This window comes from Brassica napus, chromosome C4, assembly GCF_020379485.1.
Source record: "Brassica napus cultivar Da-Ae chromosome C4, Da-Ae, whole genome shotgun sequence".
NCBI classification, from domain to species: domain Eukaryota; kingdom Viridiplantae; phylum Streptophyta; class Magnoliopsida; order Brassicales; family Brassicaceae; genus Brassica; species Brassica napus.
In genome coordinates this window covers 4,730,212-4,745,479 of record NC_063447.1, presented here as the reverse complement: position 1 = coordinate 4,745,479, position 15,268 = coordinate 4,730,212, and the positions used below count along the sequence as shown (strand labels likewise).

Sequence of the window (15,268 nt, the reverse complement as noted above, 5' to 3'; positions counted from 1 at the left end):
GCAAGAACACGTGCGGCCTCATGTGCCCATAATGACACCGAATATTATTATACTATAATTTTTTTTCTCAACAACACTAGGTAGCTCCATTTAAAAAAAGTCAATTGTAGAAGAAAAAAAATTACGTATAAATATAACAAAAGAAGTAATTTATTTTTTAAAAGATAATAATCCCTTCTGACGAATAACATGCAAAAATGATAGACCATATGCTCTTCCTTTATCCCTCTTGTCCCCTTCTTTAGTATTTTCTTATGTTTAGTAAATAAGTGTTTACTACATATGTACAAGTATACAGCCTTTACTTTACATGCATTATACCTCTATAGACAGTTTCACATTCTCAAGCAACACCCAAGAATGGTAGTGTCAATTCTAGAGACTTGCATTCATTCAAAGTTTCACCATTACGTACCTAACTAGGAAACATAATAACTCTCTATCCAGCGATAAGAATTGATAAGTCGATGGCTTAAATGGATAAATAGAAGAAGAAGAAGAAAAATAGCGTAATTAACAGAAATAAGATTTTCGTATAATTGTGACAGAACAATCGATAGTTTAACTGTTAAGCAATATAATTTCTCAAATGAACTCTATGTATAGATTCATTCTCGCCACAATGTTGGAACCATTTGAAGATGATCATTTTCATGAATATGATGATTTATTGATGAAAAGAAACTGCACAAGAATGTTCGCAAAAAAAAAAAAAAAAAAAAAAAAAAAACTGCACAAGAAACTGTCACAACTGATATATTTATATTTCCTATTTTCCCTAAATTACAATTATGATAAAAATAATGTATCAAAATATTGATATAAAATTATTTGTTACAAAAAAAACAAGTTTTTATAAATCTTTTAATTTTAAGGGACAAAATTGCAATAGTGTTCTGCTCTTAAAATATTCCTCAATTATTATGATTTATAACCAACAACCCAAAAACTGATAGAGAAGAGATGAAAGCGATATAACCAGACCGTACCGGCTATATGTTTATGGGCCGTGGAGCCTACTTTACGTTGAATGCGACAGCGACAATTGAAGATAGATATCCAAAGAAATTGTGTCGGACCTATTCAATTCTTTTTTTTGAAATAAGTTACTCAGCATTACTTCATACATTTAGACAAATCTAAAGTTTATTTGTCACTAGTTGTATTCCGGCGCTACGCGCCGGGTTCTTACTTTTTAGTTTTTTAATGTATTTTAAATTAATTTTATGATCTTAGTATGTAAAACAATTTCAAATATATGAAGATGCAAATATGATTAAAGAGAAGAATATTTTTTCTAATCCATTTGATAGTGGTTAGCGATCGTAGTTATCACTTAGGTCAAAGAAAAATATCATATGTATAGTATTAATTTAATTTAAATTAAATTAATTTTTTAAAACCCGTTGAGATGGTAAAATCATTGACCCAATTAGGATACCAACAAATATCCAGTCCAGTTTTCAGAACTCTTATAGCAGAACTTGTTTTTAGAATTTGTTCAACTAAGTTGTAGTTAATTGTATTGTCTTCTATAACCTTTAATTAGTCGTCTCCTCGTGAAACTAACAGCTGTAAAATTAAATGTGGAAGCAGAGAGAGTGGTTTTGTTTTATTTAGCATGATAATGGTTTTATTTACTTGAATTAGTAACTAATTGGCAATTCTTATAGTTTTGGGCCGAGGAGGCTTGTTTGAGTCTAAGCACATGTTTGGTCTAAGGACGTCTCTAGTGTATTTTGGTGTGTATAATTCAATTGTCTTCAGGGTTCAAAAGTTCTTTTTTCTTTGTATTAGGTCCGTAGAATATAAGGTAGGAGCTAGCAAAGCATAAGAAGAGTACTAAATGGAAATAAAGATGCAATTTAGATAATGTATTATTAAAATATTGGTTACTGCTGTTGATCTCAGCACAATTTTTTTTGTATCCGAGAGTAAAAGTAACTTGAAATGAAAGTGATGAGTGATGACTATGTACACACCAAAAGCTGCAGAATCTTAAAGTAAATATGGCTAGCTATGGATTATTGATGATATATTGCGAAGGGAACAGAGTAGGAGAGCGGTGGCAATAATCTATTACAATAATGAAAAATTAGTCTATCCTTCTAGGAAGCTTAGTATGCCTTTCGTATTTCGGGTCTGAATTGCTTTCTTGTCATGAGTGAGCACAGTGTCATCTCTTTCTGGAGTAATCTTGCATTTCTGAATCATGTAAATTTCAAGCTGACAAGCTGCTCTTACCTTATCCTCTCCCAACAACCGAGCATCCTTCACTTTCCAAAGCACAAACGAATTCAAAAATGTGCACCATGCCTTATCAAATAAGTCCAACTGAGATCTCAACGTCTGAAGCTTTGATTCCTCAATAGACATCTTAACATGACCCTCTTTAATAACCTTTATCAATAACTTAAACTCCCTCAAAAAACCCTTCGCTGAGTCATTAAGAGCAGCCTCTTGATCACCTTGACTGTTAAACACAGCGTCTGGATGACCGAGTATCATAAAAGCAGAAAGGACCACTCTGATAGGAAACCTCAGATGTCACGGCCACCCTCCTACCAGGAGTAACTCTCTTTCCTTTCTTGTTCTTTAGAGTACTTGGCGTCTTCTTTTTTCTTGGGGTGGCAACTCTTCTAAGAAGATGATGAATGTTATCCATTATCGACGGTTGAGAAGAAGCGGTAACGTTTTAGAAGCTTCTAAGCGAACTTGAAGGCGGTCAAGCAAAGAGTTAACAGCTTTAAGAGTATCAGGCTGACTTTATTAAATCACAAAGCACTTCCAACACCTAACAAACAACACAAGAACAAAAGTGGTAAGGGAGATTATTAAGGAAACATATAACTGGTAGTGATTTATAAAAACTACCTTGACAGCTTTCTAGAGAGAAGATCACCATCTTGCTGCATCATATCGCAGTAGAGACTAATCGAATCAAGCTGTCTTCTTCTTTGACAAAGAAACTCCGATCTATGTCTCTTTTCCTAGATCAAGAAACATAACAGAATAAGAGAAACCAAAGACCAAAGCTTCTGTCTATATATATAGTTTTTACCCTTAGAAATTTGTCTTCAAGTTTGTCCCTCATTTTACTTCTATCCATCTCACGCTGATTAGAAACAGAGTTGGCAACGTGGCGTACTTGCTAGACAAAAGCATGTGCCCTCTTCTTCTCAGCTTCAAGCAAACCCAAGCCGCTTCTTCTCAGAAGCTACAAGGTTCTTGGTCTTGTGCAGCCATAATTAAAATGCAAATCAGATGACTTAAGTGCCAATATATATGATAGAGAAACAGTTATATAGTATTTACCTACAGAAACTTCGAATCATATGAAGGTAGGATCCACATATCTAGTATCTCAAACAGTTACGATTTCGTACCGCAGTTGCGACTCCGTGAACCCATTCAGGTCCAAATCATACACCTTGCTTGAAATTGCTTGCTTAGGAGGTCTATACTCCATTTCCCTTTGTTCTCTTGCTTCCTCTTCCTCCCTTGATACCTCTCTGCTTCAGACGTCGAACGACACCCTGCCACATGTGCTTCTTGCTCCACCCAATCCAACACCATGTCACATCCAAACAGATAAAGAGTAGCAATGTCCTTACCATGAGAACTTTGAGCCGTTTGACCATGCCGTACACGCCCACGAGACAATAGAGTAGCTCATTGTGGTCTTCTTTTGAATGAAAACGCATGAGACCAAAGGCTTCTTAATTTCCTAGTACAACATCTGTGTGCCAATGATTTGAAAGTAATATCATTTGGTCACAAGCTAGAATGATGCAAAGATACTAATTTGTTACTGAAACCCATCCACTTATACTAATACAGAGTTTTTTTTTAAAAAAAAATTAAGCATACCATAAAGAGCTTTGCAAGGAAAAAGTTGAAAACGTTAGGCTTTTACAAAAGATTACTAATAAGACTAATAACTGATACTTGATATTCAAACCCATTGAATCAGCTTTTAAAATCTATAAAAAAACATATACAGACCATGAGCATTGTTTACTAACATATACTGATGCTGAACAACAATGAGAATTAAAGACAAATATGACGATTGACTTAAAAGCCATAACAAATCATTGCAGACCATGAGCATTGTTTACTAACATATACTGAAAAAGGAGGAAGTGGGTGAGGGAAGGCCATGAACAATGTTACGTATATGCAGAGGCTCACCCTCATTATAAGAAGATTTATTGTCCTGTGCACCAGCGTATTTTGCTTCCTGTACACAAATTAATCATGTAAGAATAGCTTGGAGATAAATCAAAAAAAGAATCATAATCGCCATGAGACCAGAGAGAGAGAGAGAGATGGAGTGAGTACATGTGAAGTTTCAGTGCTCAAGTTTAAAAACTTGACGTGGGTGTCTCATCACTCAAGGAATCATCAGCAATTCCATCCTATCAACTCAATAAATCAATGGCCACAGAATCAGTAAACACGCTATGAGTTTAGCTTCGGTTTCATAGCTCGACAAAATTCTATGCTTTTTCTCTGGAAGATACAAACGAAACCAAATAGATCATTGTTGCTAGACAGATCAATGACTTACTGTACAAAATCAACTTTGCGACCACTGTTTGTAAAGAAATCTCACAGCTGCAAATACAACATCGTACATGATAAGAAATTATGACTTCAAAATCAAATTAGTGGAGAGAAATCAAAAAGGAATGATGATGTTACCTTGGAGTGTAGAAGATCGCCAAGATTCTTTGATTTTGATAATTTTGGTAAAGAGGAAAAGCTAGAGAACAAAAGGATATATAGAGTTTGAAACTGAGAGAATCCAAAAGTTGCAGTGAAGAGGAAATCGTGGGATTATTGAGTTTTCTTTAGTGATTGACTCTGGAACGTTACTTAGCCGAGGAAGCGGAAGAGAGATCGCAAGGTCTTCAATCAGCACAAGAAGAAGGGGATCCCTTGATGGACCAGAGAAAACAAAGCCCAATATATTGAGGTGTCCAAAGTTTTCATTAAGTTTGTGAAAGAAACCCATAATGAAATCGAAAAAATTTCTATAGATGAAGAATGATGGACACGTGTCCTTAATTGCCCCCTCCTTCTTGATGATGTGGAGGGTTAAGGTGAGAAAAAACTCTATTTTATTGTTATAGATTTTCCGGTTATATTTCGCTGTTATTATATGTATCTTAGCATCCTCTGGTGTGTATTTTTGTTACTTCTTCCACACATAAGAAAAACAAACAGTATAGTAAACCAAACTGAGCTGAAAACATTTTTAAAACATAGGCCAAAACAGAGTTACGACTTCTTCCAAGCACCATTGGGTATAAGTTCCAACGAACTGTGTTAGCTAAGGGCTTGTGGTCTGTATAATTTCAGCTACTCACGTTGTGACAATCTACTCGGCCGTTAGCATCATAACCATTTTTAAATGGGCCTCATAGTTGTTGCGTGTCCACTTTACAGGAAACGTAATACACCCAACATTCTTGAGCATATAAAATAAAACAAGACAACTTAATTGTATTCCATTCCATGTGTCTCTATGGTTCTATACATTTTTGAGATTGAACTAAATCGATGTAAATTTGTATAATCTATATGATGAACCTACAGATTCAAAAAACCGAGAACGAGAAGAGTACTCAAGGTCGAATAGATTATACCTTCGGACCGAACCAACTTGCCATCAGCAGCTAGATTGGTCGAAGTCTCCGACGCAAGTAAACCACTTAAGTTGAAATTTGGGTTAGTTCCGTACAAAGACTGTACTCCAACGACGTCATCAACGTTCAAATCCACTTTCTTGCTTCTGGGCTTTAAAGTTGGGTACATAGCCGCGTCTTTCACCGAGCTGTGGCCCAGCCCAAGCACGTGACCTATCTCGTGCACAGCTACAGATTCCAGATCAACGGCAACCGTCGATTTCTGCTCGTGGAAATCGACGGCCCACGTCTCTGCGTTGTCTAGATGAAGCCTACCGTTTTCCGGCGAGAAAGTGTGCGCTAAAACGCCCAAAACACCGTCGAATGGCTCTCCGTCGCCGTGATCTCCGGCGAAGAATCCGATTTTGATGTCGGCGATCTCGTAGTCCTCTGTTTCGACGAAGCTCACGGGGATCACCGAAGCCCACTTGGCGAAAGCGAGTCGGAACACGCGCCGTATTTGCGTTGGTGTTAGATAAGGGGTGAGGTTCTCCTGCGAGAAGGCGTAGGTGAGCTGCAGTGGGATGTTGTCTCTTGTCCACCTGGGCCTTCCGGGGAAATACACGTATTTTTGTTTTGTGTGAAAAGGCGGCGTTTTGGGGTCCACGTCATCAGGGAATCCGCATCTTGGTAACCGAACGTGTGACAACGTGTCGGAATCTGGTTTCCCGGTCATCGGTAGACCGAGATTTTTTTGGTAGCGAGAGAGAGCTTGCTCGAACGAGACGTTGTTGTTGTTGTGTTGTAGGTAACCGAACCGGTGGAGGTGACGTTTTATTTCCGGTATATTGACGTTGTGTCGTGATGGTTTGATCGTGAAATGAGATGGGTTTCGAGCTTGGATGGTTTGTGGGATATGGAGATGGAGATAAATAAGAAAGAAGAAGGTGATGGGTTTGAGATTGCATGGATGATGATGATGCATGGTGAGATTATTTTGGATATGGAAGATGGCGTGGAGGGAAAAGCTTTGATATAAATATATATAGAGAAAGATATTTTGGTTTTAATGGGGTTGGAACGTTTGGTTATAAAATTAATAAATGGATTGGATTGTGTTTAGTTCAGTAGTAAGTTATTAACTAACCAAAACACACCAAATTTTGATTCGACAAGTTAAAGTGAAATAAAAGAAAATATAATACTTTCGACCAAAAAAAAATAAAAATAAAAATATAATACTGTGTTGACTACTTGGCTGTTGAGATTTAAAGATATATATATTAACCGAGCAGTATAAGAAGAAAAGTTCAATAATACTACTCTCCCTTGAATTTGGACTTCGACAAAGAGAAAACGTGGGGGTTAGAACGACTTGACAAACTTTTTTCACAAAAAAAGGTTTTGGTTTAAAACATGGTAAATGTTTGGTAAAGAAAGTTATCAAAAAAGGTTGGCTTTAGAAAAGAATCAGAAATTAGATAGGAGGAAATAGTAACAACTTAAACGAATAGGTATGATGGTAGCCATCACCAACTCCTCTTCGAGAAAGGAAAGAGTGGCTTTGAGATGAAGTTATAAAAGAAAAGTCTTAGCTAGTTCGTTGGAGTCAGTTTCTTCTTATTTGACGTGAAGACGACTCTATGTCAATGATTTTTTCTAACGATTTCTGGTTGGCTTATTTTGGACCCTATCTTATTATATAGACTATATAAATAGAGTCTCCAATGTACACCTCTATAATTTCTTTAAAAATAGAGATTTCTATTATAGAGTTCCTCTATTTTAGAAGAAAATATAGAGAAAACTATATTTAGAAGTACAAATAACATATCTCTATATTTTACCCTATAAATAGAAGAACTCTATTATAAAAGCATACATTGGAGCATTTTCACTTCTATAATAGAGTTTTTCTATTTTAAGAGAAAATATAGAGATAGAAATATGAGTGGATTGGAGATGGTCTAAAAGACTATAATATTTATTGATACATTAATTTATGCTGAAACAGTTGAAAACAGTCAAAGGATGCAACTGAATTACAATGTTTTGGAATGGAATGACGTGGAATGCTGGATTCCATTGATTCCAAAATTTTTTACCATTTGATATGAATGGAATGGTCATTCCACCAATTCCAAAAATATTTTGATAAAATACAAAAAAAAAATATTCCATAACAAAATTGTTCATGAATGAATGAAATATATGAAATATATTCCATTCTATTTTTTTGTGTATTCTTTTCCAGCCATTCCATTTATTTTAATTCCATTAATTCCAAATCAATTTACCAGTTACAACCAAACACTTTGTAGCTATAAATATAAGGAAGAGCCATTTTAACTGGACTACAATTACCAAAATGGATGTCATTGGTGGACCAAGAGACGGGATTAATATTAAAAAGGTTGAAGGGCTCATAGCCCAGTAATCTTGAAAATAGACTTTTTTGACAAAGCCTATCAAGAACTAACATTTTATGCTGAGTGATTTTGTTCCCTGTATGAAGGAACCGTATAAATAATGTTGAGCTATGAAAAAACACAAAACAAATCATCGATTAAAAGATGACAAAACCATAGGTATCGATTGGAGGAACTAATCAGTTGGTTTGGTGGCGTTGTGGGCGTTGACAAGCTGAGTTTGGACATCGTTTGACACAGCAGAGTGTTCTTTGTATTCCATCGTAAATTCTCCTTTTCCCTGTCCAACATTTACACCAAAAGTAAAATATTATATTCACAATGTCTTCGTAATGTTCATGAATCATGGTAATGGTTAGGCCTGGGCATAAAATCCATAATCCGAAATCCGAACCGAAAAACCCGGTCCGAAATGTAAAAAATACCAGAATGGATCTTGTAAGGTGGTACAAAACATATCCGAACCCGAAGTGTTATTAACCGAACCCGAACGGATAACCCGAAAAACCGAAAAAACCAAAAAAATCCGAAAAGATATCCGAAGATACCGTTCCGTATGTCCAAACTAATATACAATATAATTATATGAAACATAAATATATACTTCAAATAGTCAATTTCATATTTATTTTGATATGGTATCTACCAATAAGTATTTAAAATTTAAATAACTACTTTAAATACTTAATTATATATACATAAGTATATATTTCTTATGTTTTGCTTTTAAATTTTAGATTTTATTTCGGGTATATCCGAACCGATCTGATATAACCCGAATCTGAATGATATATGGTTACTTTATGAGTTCTATGATGTGATACAAAACCGATCCGAACCCGATGTGTTATATCCGAACCCGACCCGTACTTGTAAATTTACTAGAATGAGACCTAGGAGGTGTTATAAAAAAGAACCGAAATCCGAAAAACCCGACCCGAACGCCCAGACCTAGTAATGGTGACGATGGTAGTACTAGTACCTGTGTCATGGAGCGAAGAGATGTGGAATAGCCAAACATGTTGTTCAAAGGCACCTGTTATAAAAACACAAACATATTCACATGTTAATTACAGTTTCAAGATCTGAGCGGATTATTATTAGTAAGAAAAGCTTCGTATTGGTTCTCTCACATGAGCTTGGATTACTGAATCATCACCCTCTTGATCGTTTCCAACGATTATACCTTTCCTCCTGTAAGAAAAAAAAATCATTAAGCTGAGCTATTTACCAATAAACATGGATAAAAAAGTGTTTGTTAGAGGTTTTGTTACTTGTTGAGGTCACCAGCAACAGTGCCCTGAAACTCTGTTGGTACTTTCAACTCAACCAACATGACAGGCTCTAGAATCACCGGTTTAGCCGCTGTGTAACACAGTCTGAACGCGTATATTGCAGCCATTTTAAACGCAAGTTCACTGGAATCTACTGCGTGTGAAGCTCCGTCTGTCAATACTATCCGAATGTTCTCAACCGGATGACCAATTAGTGATCCCCTGCAATATGGAATCCAAGGTTTAACATATAGTAAGTGACAACACGAAAGAAGAACCAAAAGAAATGTCAAAATGTGAAAAGAGCACTCACGAGTTTGCAGCTTCTTTGAAACCTTTCTCGATTGCTGGTATAAAACCAGACGGAATCGCTTGTCCAACAATCATGTTTTCGAACTCAAACTTCTCTTTAGAGTCAGATGATAGAGGTTCCACATACCTAGCAACGGTTACAAGTGTATTTGAGAAGACATTAGGATTGGTTTACAAGTGATCGATCCCCTAACATCATTTTTATTTTAGTTTTTAACTTTTTAGATACTCACCCGGTAACTCTACCGTACTGACCCGCTCCTCCACTTTGCTTCTTGTGTAGATAATCGAACTCAGCCCGCTGAGTGATAGTCTCCCTGAAGTTGACACGAGGTTTGCCAACAGTCGCATCAACCTGTTGGCAAAAAAATAGGGGATTTTTTCGTTGAGAAGAGGCTATATAGTGAGATCATTGTGTAGGATTAAAGTCAGGTACCTTATATTCTCTGCGCATACGTTCAACATAAATATCCAAATGCAATTCCCCCATACCAGAAATAATCGTCTGTATCCCATTACACGGAAGAATTATCAATGTTGTAATATTAGCAAGGATCGAAATAAGAGAAAAGGTGATGAGAAGCAACAGAGTTGTTAAGATATATACCTGGTTACTGTCGGGATCCAATCCCACTCTGAAAGTAGGATCCTCTTTCTGGAATCGTTGCAATGCTTTCGAGAACTAACACCAGAAAATAGATTTTAGGAGCCAACTTCTCAAAGACAAAAAGTTAAAGAAACAATATCAAGTTGTTTTAGCTACAAAAATTCGCAAAAGTTTACCTGTCCACCCGAATCTTTTGAAACTGGTTGAACAGCCAAGGACATAACAGGTTCAGGAACACTCATCGATGTCATTGTGTACTTGACTGATCCATCTGTAAATGTATGACCTGATAATATAACAAGGTTAGGAATTTTATACCCAAAAGTACGTCACACACCCAAACAAGTAAATTACGTTAAAAATAATGAACAAGTACAGCGTTATCTACTGTACCTGATGCACAGTCAATACCAAACACAGCTACGATTTCTCCAGCATGTGCCTCTTGAATATCCTGAAAAGTATAATAAACTTCTAGAATTCGACTAGAGAGGGTACGAGAGTTGCTACCATAATGGAATCTTAAGGAGAAAAATAATCTGCAACAAGATGTCTTACCTCCATATCATTAGAATGCATACGGACCAAGCGTGGAACCTGCACCAAGAAACATTTAAATAGCTTTTAAATAAAATGAAGTAAAGCAGGCAATATACTAATTACAGTGTAATTTTGAGATAGTGTTATGCACAGGCCTTCATGACACTGAAAAATCTCAAAAGCAATACGTACATTCATGGACTAACCTTTATTCTCTTTTTAGTATTAACATTTATGATAAAATCACCCTTCTTAATCACTCCTTCGTATATTCTGCATTAACAAAAGAACATAAGTTAGCGTTCAGATATTTCAGAAATCCAAACCATCCCATCTACAAGAGATCAAGAATTCACCTTAGATATGTTAGCTGACCAAAACGTCCTTCCTCTAGTTTAAAAGCCAGCGCAACAAGAGGTCCATCTGGAGAACCGGTCAAGGTTACCTGAAATTCACTGTTTTAGAATCGGTTTACTTTTTACCATAAAAGATATTGCAAGTAGAGTACCTTCGCTTCTTCATTATCCTGGTCAAGAGCATAGTTATTGACTTCAGTTGGACAAGGAAGATAGCTAACAACACCATCTAGTAGAGGTTGTACTCCCTGCAGACAAAAAAAAAAACGAAACAAGCCAGATGTTGAAAACTTTTCAATACATTTGATATGACAATAGAAAGAGGAACGCAAGAATAAAAGACCATCCAAACTTGCACAGTATCAGCTGTTACATACGAAGAAGCAATTACCTTGTTTTTGAATGCACTGCCCATAAATACAGGAACAAACTTTTGTGCAATGGTAGCTCTGCGAATAGCTTCCTGCTCATGTATACAGCAGGTCAAAAAAAGTTAACAATAACGAAACTGCAAAACGAACAATAATATCTAAACATAGCAGTTCATTGGCTCTAGAAATGAAAAGACAAGACAATGGCTGAGGCAAGTAGGATCCACATGATTCAACGTTCCCTCAGAATTGATATCTGTTATAGTGGAATCAGTTAACTAACTACCATAAGTTTGCCAACAATATCTATTAATAATCCGGGAACTATCTTCCTTCGATTCATGCGATGAGTGTTGCTTTTACTATCATCGCCGATTATATGCACACAATGCCAAAGACGTCAAATAGCAAACACAATAGGAAAAAAAAGAACAGAACCTCAAGCTCAGCAGCAGTAACAGGCTCATCATTTAGAAACTTCTCAGCGAGTACGTCATCAACTTCAGAGACGGTCTCTATCAATTCTCGCCTCTTCTCCGCAACCAACTCTTCCATATCAGCCGGAATATCACCCGCCACAACATTCTCACTGCAATTCATACACAATCAAAATCTCACAACATCTAAAACATAATACATTCTACAAAATTATATTACAACACAAACCCGCTGGATCCATGGAAGAAAAGAGCTTTCACGTGCACAAGGTCAATAAGACCCTTGAAATTTTCTTCTAGACCAATAGGCATTTGCACAGCTGCACTATGGTGCCTGAGCTTAGCTCTTGCCTAGCAAATTAAAAAAAAAAAAAACTTACATAACCAGTAAAAAAAAAGCTAACTCATTCCCATTGAAAGATCATACAACATACTTGGCTCAGTACTTTCCATGGATCAGCTCCCATTCTATCAAGCTTGTTGATAAACGCCACTCTCGGAACCTCGTACCTCCTCATTTGCCTGTCTACAGTAATAGACTGACTCTGCACACCACCAACACTGCACAGCACTAGAATCGCTCCGTCTAGTACACGTAACGCTCTCTCCACTTCGATTGTGAAGTCAACGTGACCAGGAGTATCAATGATATTAACCTAAACATCAATCAAACCAACACGATTCTGAGAAAAAAAAATCAATAATCACTAAAACATTGACACCACGGTTCGATTCCCCGCAGACGCAAATCATTTTATTTGTTCGATCTCTCTAATCTACTCACCTTGTAATCCTTCCAAGTACAGTAGGTGGCGGCGGATTGGATGGTGATACCTTTCTCACGCTCCAAGTCCATGGAGTCCATCTTAGCGCCGACGCCGTCTCTGCCTCTGACTTCGTGGATCTCGTGGATCCGCCCCGTGTAGAACAGCACGCGCTCGGTGAGCGTGGTTTTCCCCGAGTCTATGTGAGCTGAGATCCCGATGTTGCGGACCTTGTTCATCGACTCCTTCCACCATGGCTCCTTCTCGCCTTTCGCGGCGCGGGCGGCGTTTCCGGAGGAGAATCGGCGGAGGTGGAAGTCTCCGGAGAGGAGCGCGGCGGTGGGGGATGAGGAGGAGCGTTTGTTGGAGGAGGAGGAGAAGAGTCTCTGGAGGAGGTTGGGCGACGGAGATGGGGGAAACCTCGGCATAGCTTTTGGGGGAGGAACGAGGGTTTTAGAAAATGGGCTTGAGTGAGGTTTTTAATACTCTGGGAAAATGATGTATTTTTGCAAGCTTTTTTTTTATTTCCTGTTTTTCTAGATTTAAAATTGGGAAAATTGTCATTTAAATCGTGAACTTTCAGATTTGATAAAAAAAACACGTGGACCATTTAAAGCATCAATTTCTCTTGACAAGTCACTTAAGTCCTCAACTAATTTTCACTAAACCAATTTTAATACGTCGTTAGTTCGATTAATAGATCGATTAAATGGGGTTAATCTCCGTGAAAATCTCTGTTAAACACCAAACGACGTCGTTTCGAAAACAAAAGAAAACTCTCAAATCCCTAAATTCCCAATCGAAATCCCTAATTCTCAGATTAAATCAAAATCAGACATTCTCTTCACAATTTCGTCTCGGATTCACGATGAGTTCATCGTCAGAGATACAATATGGAAGAGAAAACCGTGGGTTTCCAGTGAGGTGTGCGTGTGGTTTGCGTGTGAAGCCTTTTTTATCTAATGTTCTTGTGGTTGTGGATCATGGTTTGTTGAAGTTTTATTTTGGATCTATGAGGTTTAAATGATCTATGTTTAGCTTTTATGGTTTTCAACAACAAATCCATTAAAGAAACATGTCTCATTACCATACCAAATGCAAACGAAAACACAACAATGTCAAATGCAAACTGAAAGACAACAACAATGTCGACATACGTAGGAGATACATCAAACGGAAACACAACAATGTCAAATGCAAACTTGTCTTTCTTAGCTTTACCAAACACTAACAATGCAAGTGACCACAAAGCCTAACATCATCAACGCTTTCCACTTCTTGATTTCCATGCTCCTTGCTACATCTTCCTTCTTGATTTCCATCTTGCTCCTTGCTATATCTTCTTTCAACTCTTCAATCAAAGCCTTTAGCTCATCTACCTCGGTTATGGTAGTACTAATCTCCTTGTCAATGATTTCAAGTTTTGGAATAACATCTTCAACCTCCTCACAAATAGCATCCTCAATCCACTTGAATAAATGCCCCTGATTCATTACCAAATTAGATGTCTTACTGTCTAACTAACATAAACAACATCTCAGAAGCTGTCTACATAACGTAAACATCTAAGAAGCTTACATCTTTTTTGCTTATGCAACGGTAGAAAAGTTTTCCTGGATTCTCTTGTGTTTTAGATAGAAAAGGCTTCACACGTAAACCACACGCACTCCTCACTGGAAACCCACGGTTTTCTCTTCCATATTGTATCTCTGATGATGAACTCATCGTGAATCCGAGACGAAATTGTGAAGAGAATGTCTGATTTTGATTTGATATGAGAATTAGGGATTTCGATTGGGAATTTGGGGATTTGGGGGTTTTCTTATGTTTTCGAAACGACGTCGTTTGATGTTTAACAGAGATTTTCGCGGAGATTAACCCCGTTTAATCGATCTGTTAATCGAACTAACAACATATTAAAATTGGCTTAGTCAAAATTAGTTGAGGACTTAACTGACTTATCAAGGGAAATTGATGCTTTAAATGGTCCATGTGAAAGTTCATGTTTTTTTTAACCAAATTTGAAAGTTCATGATTTAAATGACCATTTTCCCATTTAAAATTAGAAAAATAGCAGATATTTTGTTTTCGTCAACTTAAGAGAGGAGCTTGTGATTGGCCATAAAATACAGAAAGCTAAAATCGAATTATGTGAACCAATGTTCAAGATATCGCAAAGCGGACTTAGGCGAGACCTAGGCAGTTAATGAATTATTGATATGTTTTATATATATTTTACATTTATATGAGATATATTAATTTTTGAATTTAATTATAAAATTATTGTGGTAAATTATCAAAATTATATATACAAAACAAAAAAAACAAATTAAATTCTTTTATAGATTTATACTAACATTATTACTTAATTTAATATATTTAGATCTATTTAAATTGATTTAGAATAATTTAAACCGATTTGAATCATATAAATCAGATTTTATAAAAATCGTTTCGGATGGGACTGAGTTGCCGCCTAGGCGGAGGCCTAGATCGATATTTAAAACCTCGATGTAAACCTATTCGACCCTTTTAATTTTCTGCC

At 36.6% G+C, this 15,268-nt stretch overlaps 3 protein-coding genes and 1 long non-coding RNA gene across 8 annotated transcripts; all 4 read right to left on the bottom strand.

Moving 5' to 3' along the window:
* Positions 1-1,998: 1,998 nt before the first annotated feature.
* LOC106353040 lies at positions 1,999-4,966 on the bottom strand. 5 transcript variants are annotated; one of them, XR_001271787.3, is made up of 9 exons: positions 4,708-4,966; positions 4,574-4,620; positions 4,345-4,421; positions 4,195-4,243; positions 3,615-3,739; positions 3,316-3,536; positions 3,062-3,233; positions 2,875-2,990; positions 1,999-2,794 (listed from the first exon to the last, which is right to left on the bottom strand). It is a non-coding gene; the product is annotated as an uncharacterized LOC106353040 (long non-coding RNA). The 5 variants fall into 5 exon arrangements; XR_002663624.2 differs by having other exon boundaries at positions 3,316-3,739; positions 4,126-4,243; positions 4,345-4,428; XR_002663623.2 differs by having other exon boundaries at positions 3,316-3,739; positions 4,126-4,243.
* A 349-nt stretch (positions 4,967-5,315) lies between these two features.
* LOC106394882 (metalloendoproteinase 4-MMP-like) lies at positions 5,316-7,238 on the bottom strand. Its single transcript, XM_022700481.2, has one exon. It carries the CDS (start codon positions 6,616-6,618, stop codon positions 5,599-5,601), a length of 1,020 nt encoding a protein of 339 aa, XP_022556202.1. The 5' UTR covers positions 6,619-7,238; the 3' UTR covers positions 5,316-5,598.
* Positions 7,239-8,011: 773 nt separating this feature from the next.
* Positions 8,012-13,214, bottom strand: LOC106396446 (elongation factor G-2, mitochondrial). Its single transcript, XM_013836836.3, has 19 exons — positions 12,744-13,214; positions 12,394-12,615; positions 12,189-12,310; positions 11,961-12,111; positions 11,543-11,614; positions 11,304-11,399; positions 11,152-11,240; positions 11,002-11,068; positions 10,814-10,852; positions 10,649-10,709; positions 10,432-10,541; positions 10,256-10,330; positions 10,085-10,153; positions 9,882-10,003; positions 9,650-9,775; positions 9,337-9,558; positions 9,196-9,256; positions 9,045-9,098; positions 8,012-8,342 (listed from the first exon to the last, which is right to left on the bottom strand). Exons 1-19 carry the CDS (start codon positions 13,149-13,151, stop codon positions 8,238-8,240), a joined length of 2,271 nt encoding a protein of 756 aa, XP_013692290.2. The 5' UTR covers positions 13,152-13,214; the 3' UTR covers positions 8,012-8,237.
* A 105-nt stretch (positions 13,215-13,319) lies between these two features.
* LOC125585047 (uncharacterized protein At1g43920, Chloroplastic-like) lies at positions 13,320-14,968 on the bottom strand. Its single transcript, XM_048753388.1, has 2 exons — positions 14,302-14,968; positions 13,320-14,207 (listed from the first exon to the last, which is right to left on the bottom strand). The coding sequence occupies exons 1-2, from the start codon at positions 14,446-14,448 to the stop codon at positions 13,941-13,943; spliced, it is 414 nt and encodes a 137-aa protein (XP_048609345.1). The 5' UTR covers positions 14,449-14,968; the 3' UTR covers positions 13,320-13,940.
* Positions 14,969-15,268: the final 300 nt, after the last annotated feature.

Excerpts from the sequence above, each read along its gene's own strand:
- LOC106394882 (XM_022700481.2), bottom strand. The coding sequence starts at position 6,618 with ATGCATCATCATCATCCATGCAATCTCAAACCCATCACCTTCTTCTTT.
- LOC106396446 (XM_013836836.3), bottom strand. The coding sequence starts at position 13,151 with ATGCCGAGGTTTCCCCCATCTCCGTCGCCCAACCTCCTCCAGAGACTC. Across the intron at positions 12,311-12,393 it reads CATGGAAAGTACTGAGCCAA|GCAAGAGCTAAGCTCAGGCA; the intron begins GTATGTTGTATG and ends TTAATTTGCTAG. Across the intron at positions 11,615-11,960 it reads TTACTGCTGCTGAGCTTGAG|GAAGCTATTCGCAGAGCTAC; the intron begins GTTCTGTTCTTT and ends ATACATGAGCAG.
- LOC125585047 (XM_048753388.1), bottom strand. The coding sequence starts at position 14,448 with ATGAGTTCATCATCAGAGATACAATATGGAAGAGAAAACCGTGGGTTT. Across the intron at positions 14,208-14,301 it reads GTTGCATAAGCAAAAAAGAT|GGGCATTTATTCAAGTGGAT; the intron begins GTAAGCTTCTTA and ends GTAATGAATCAG.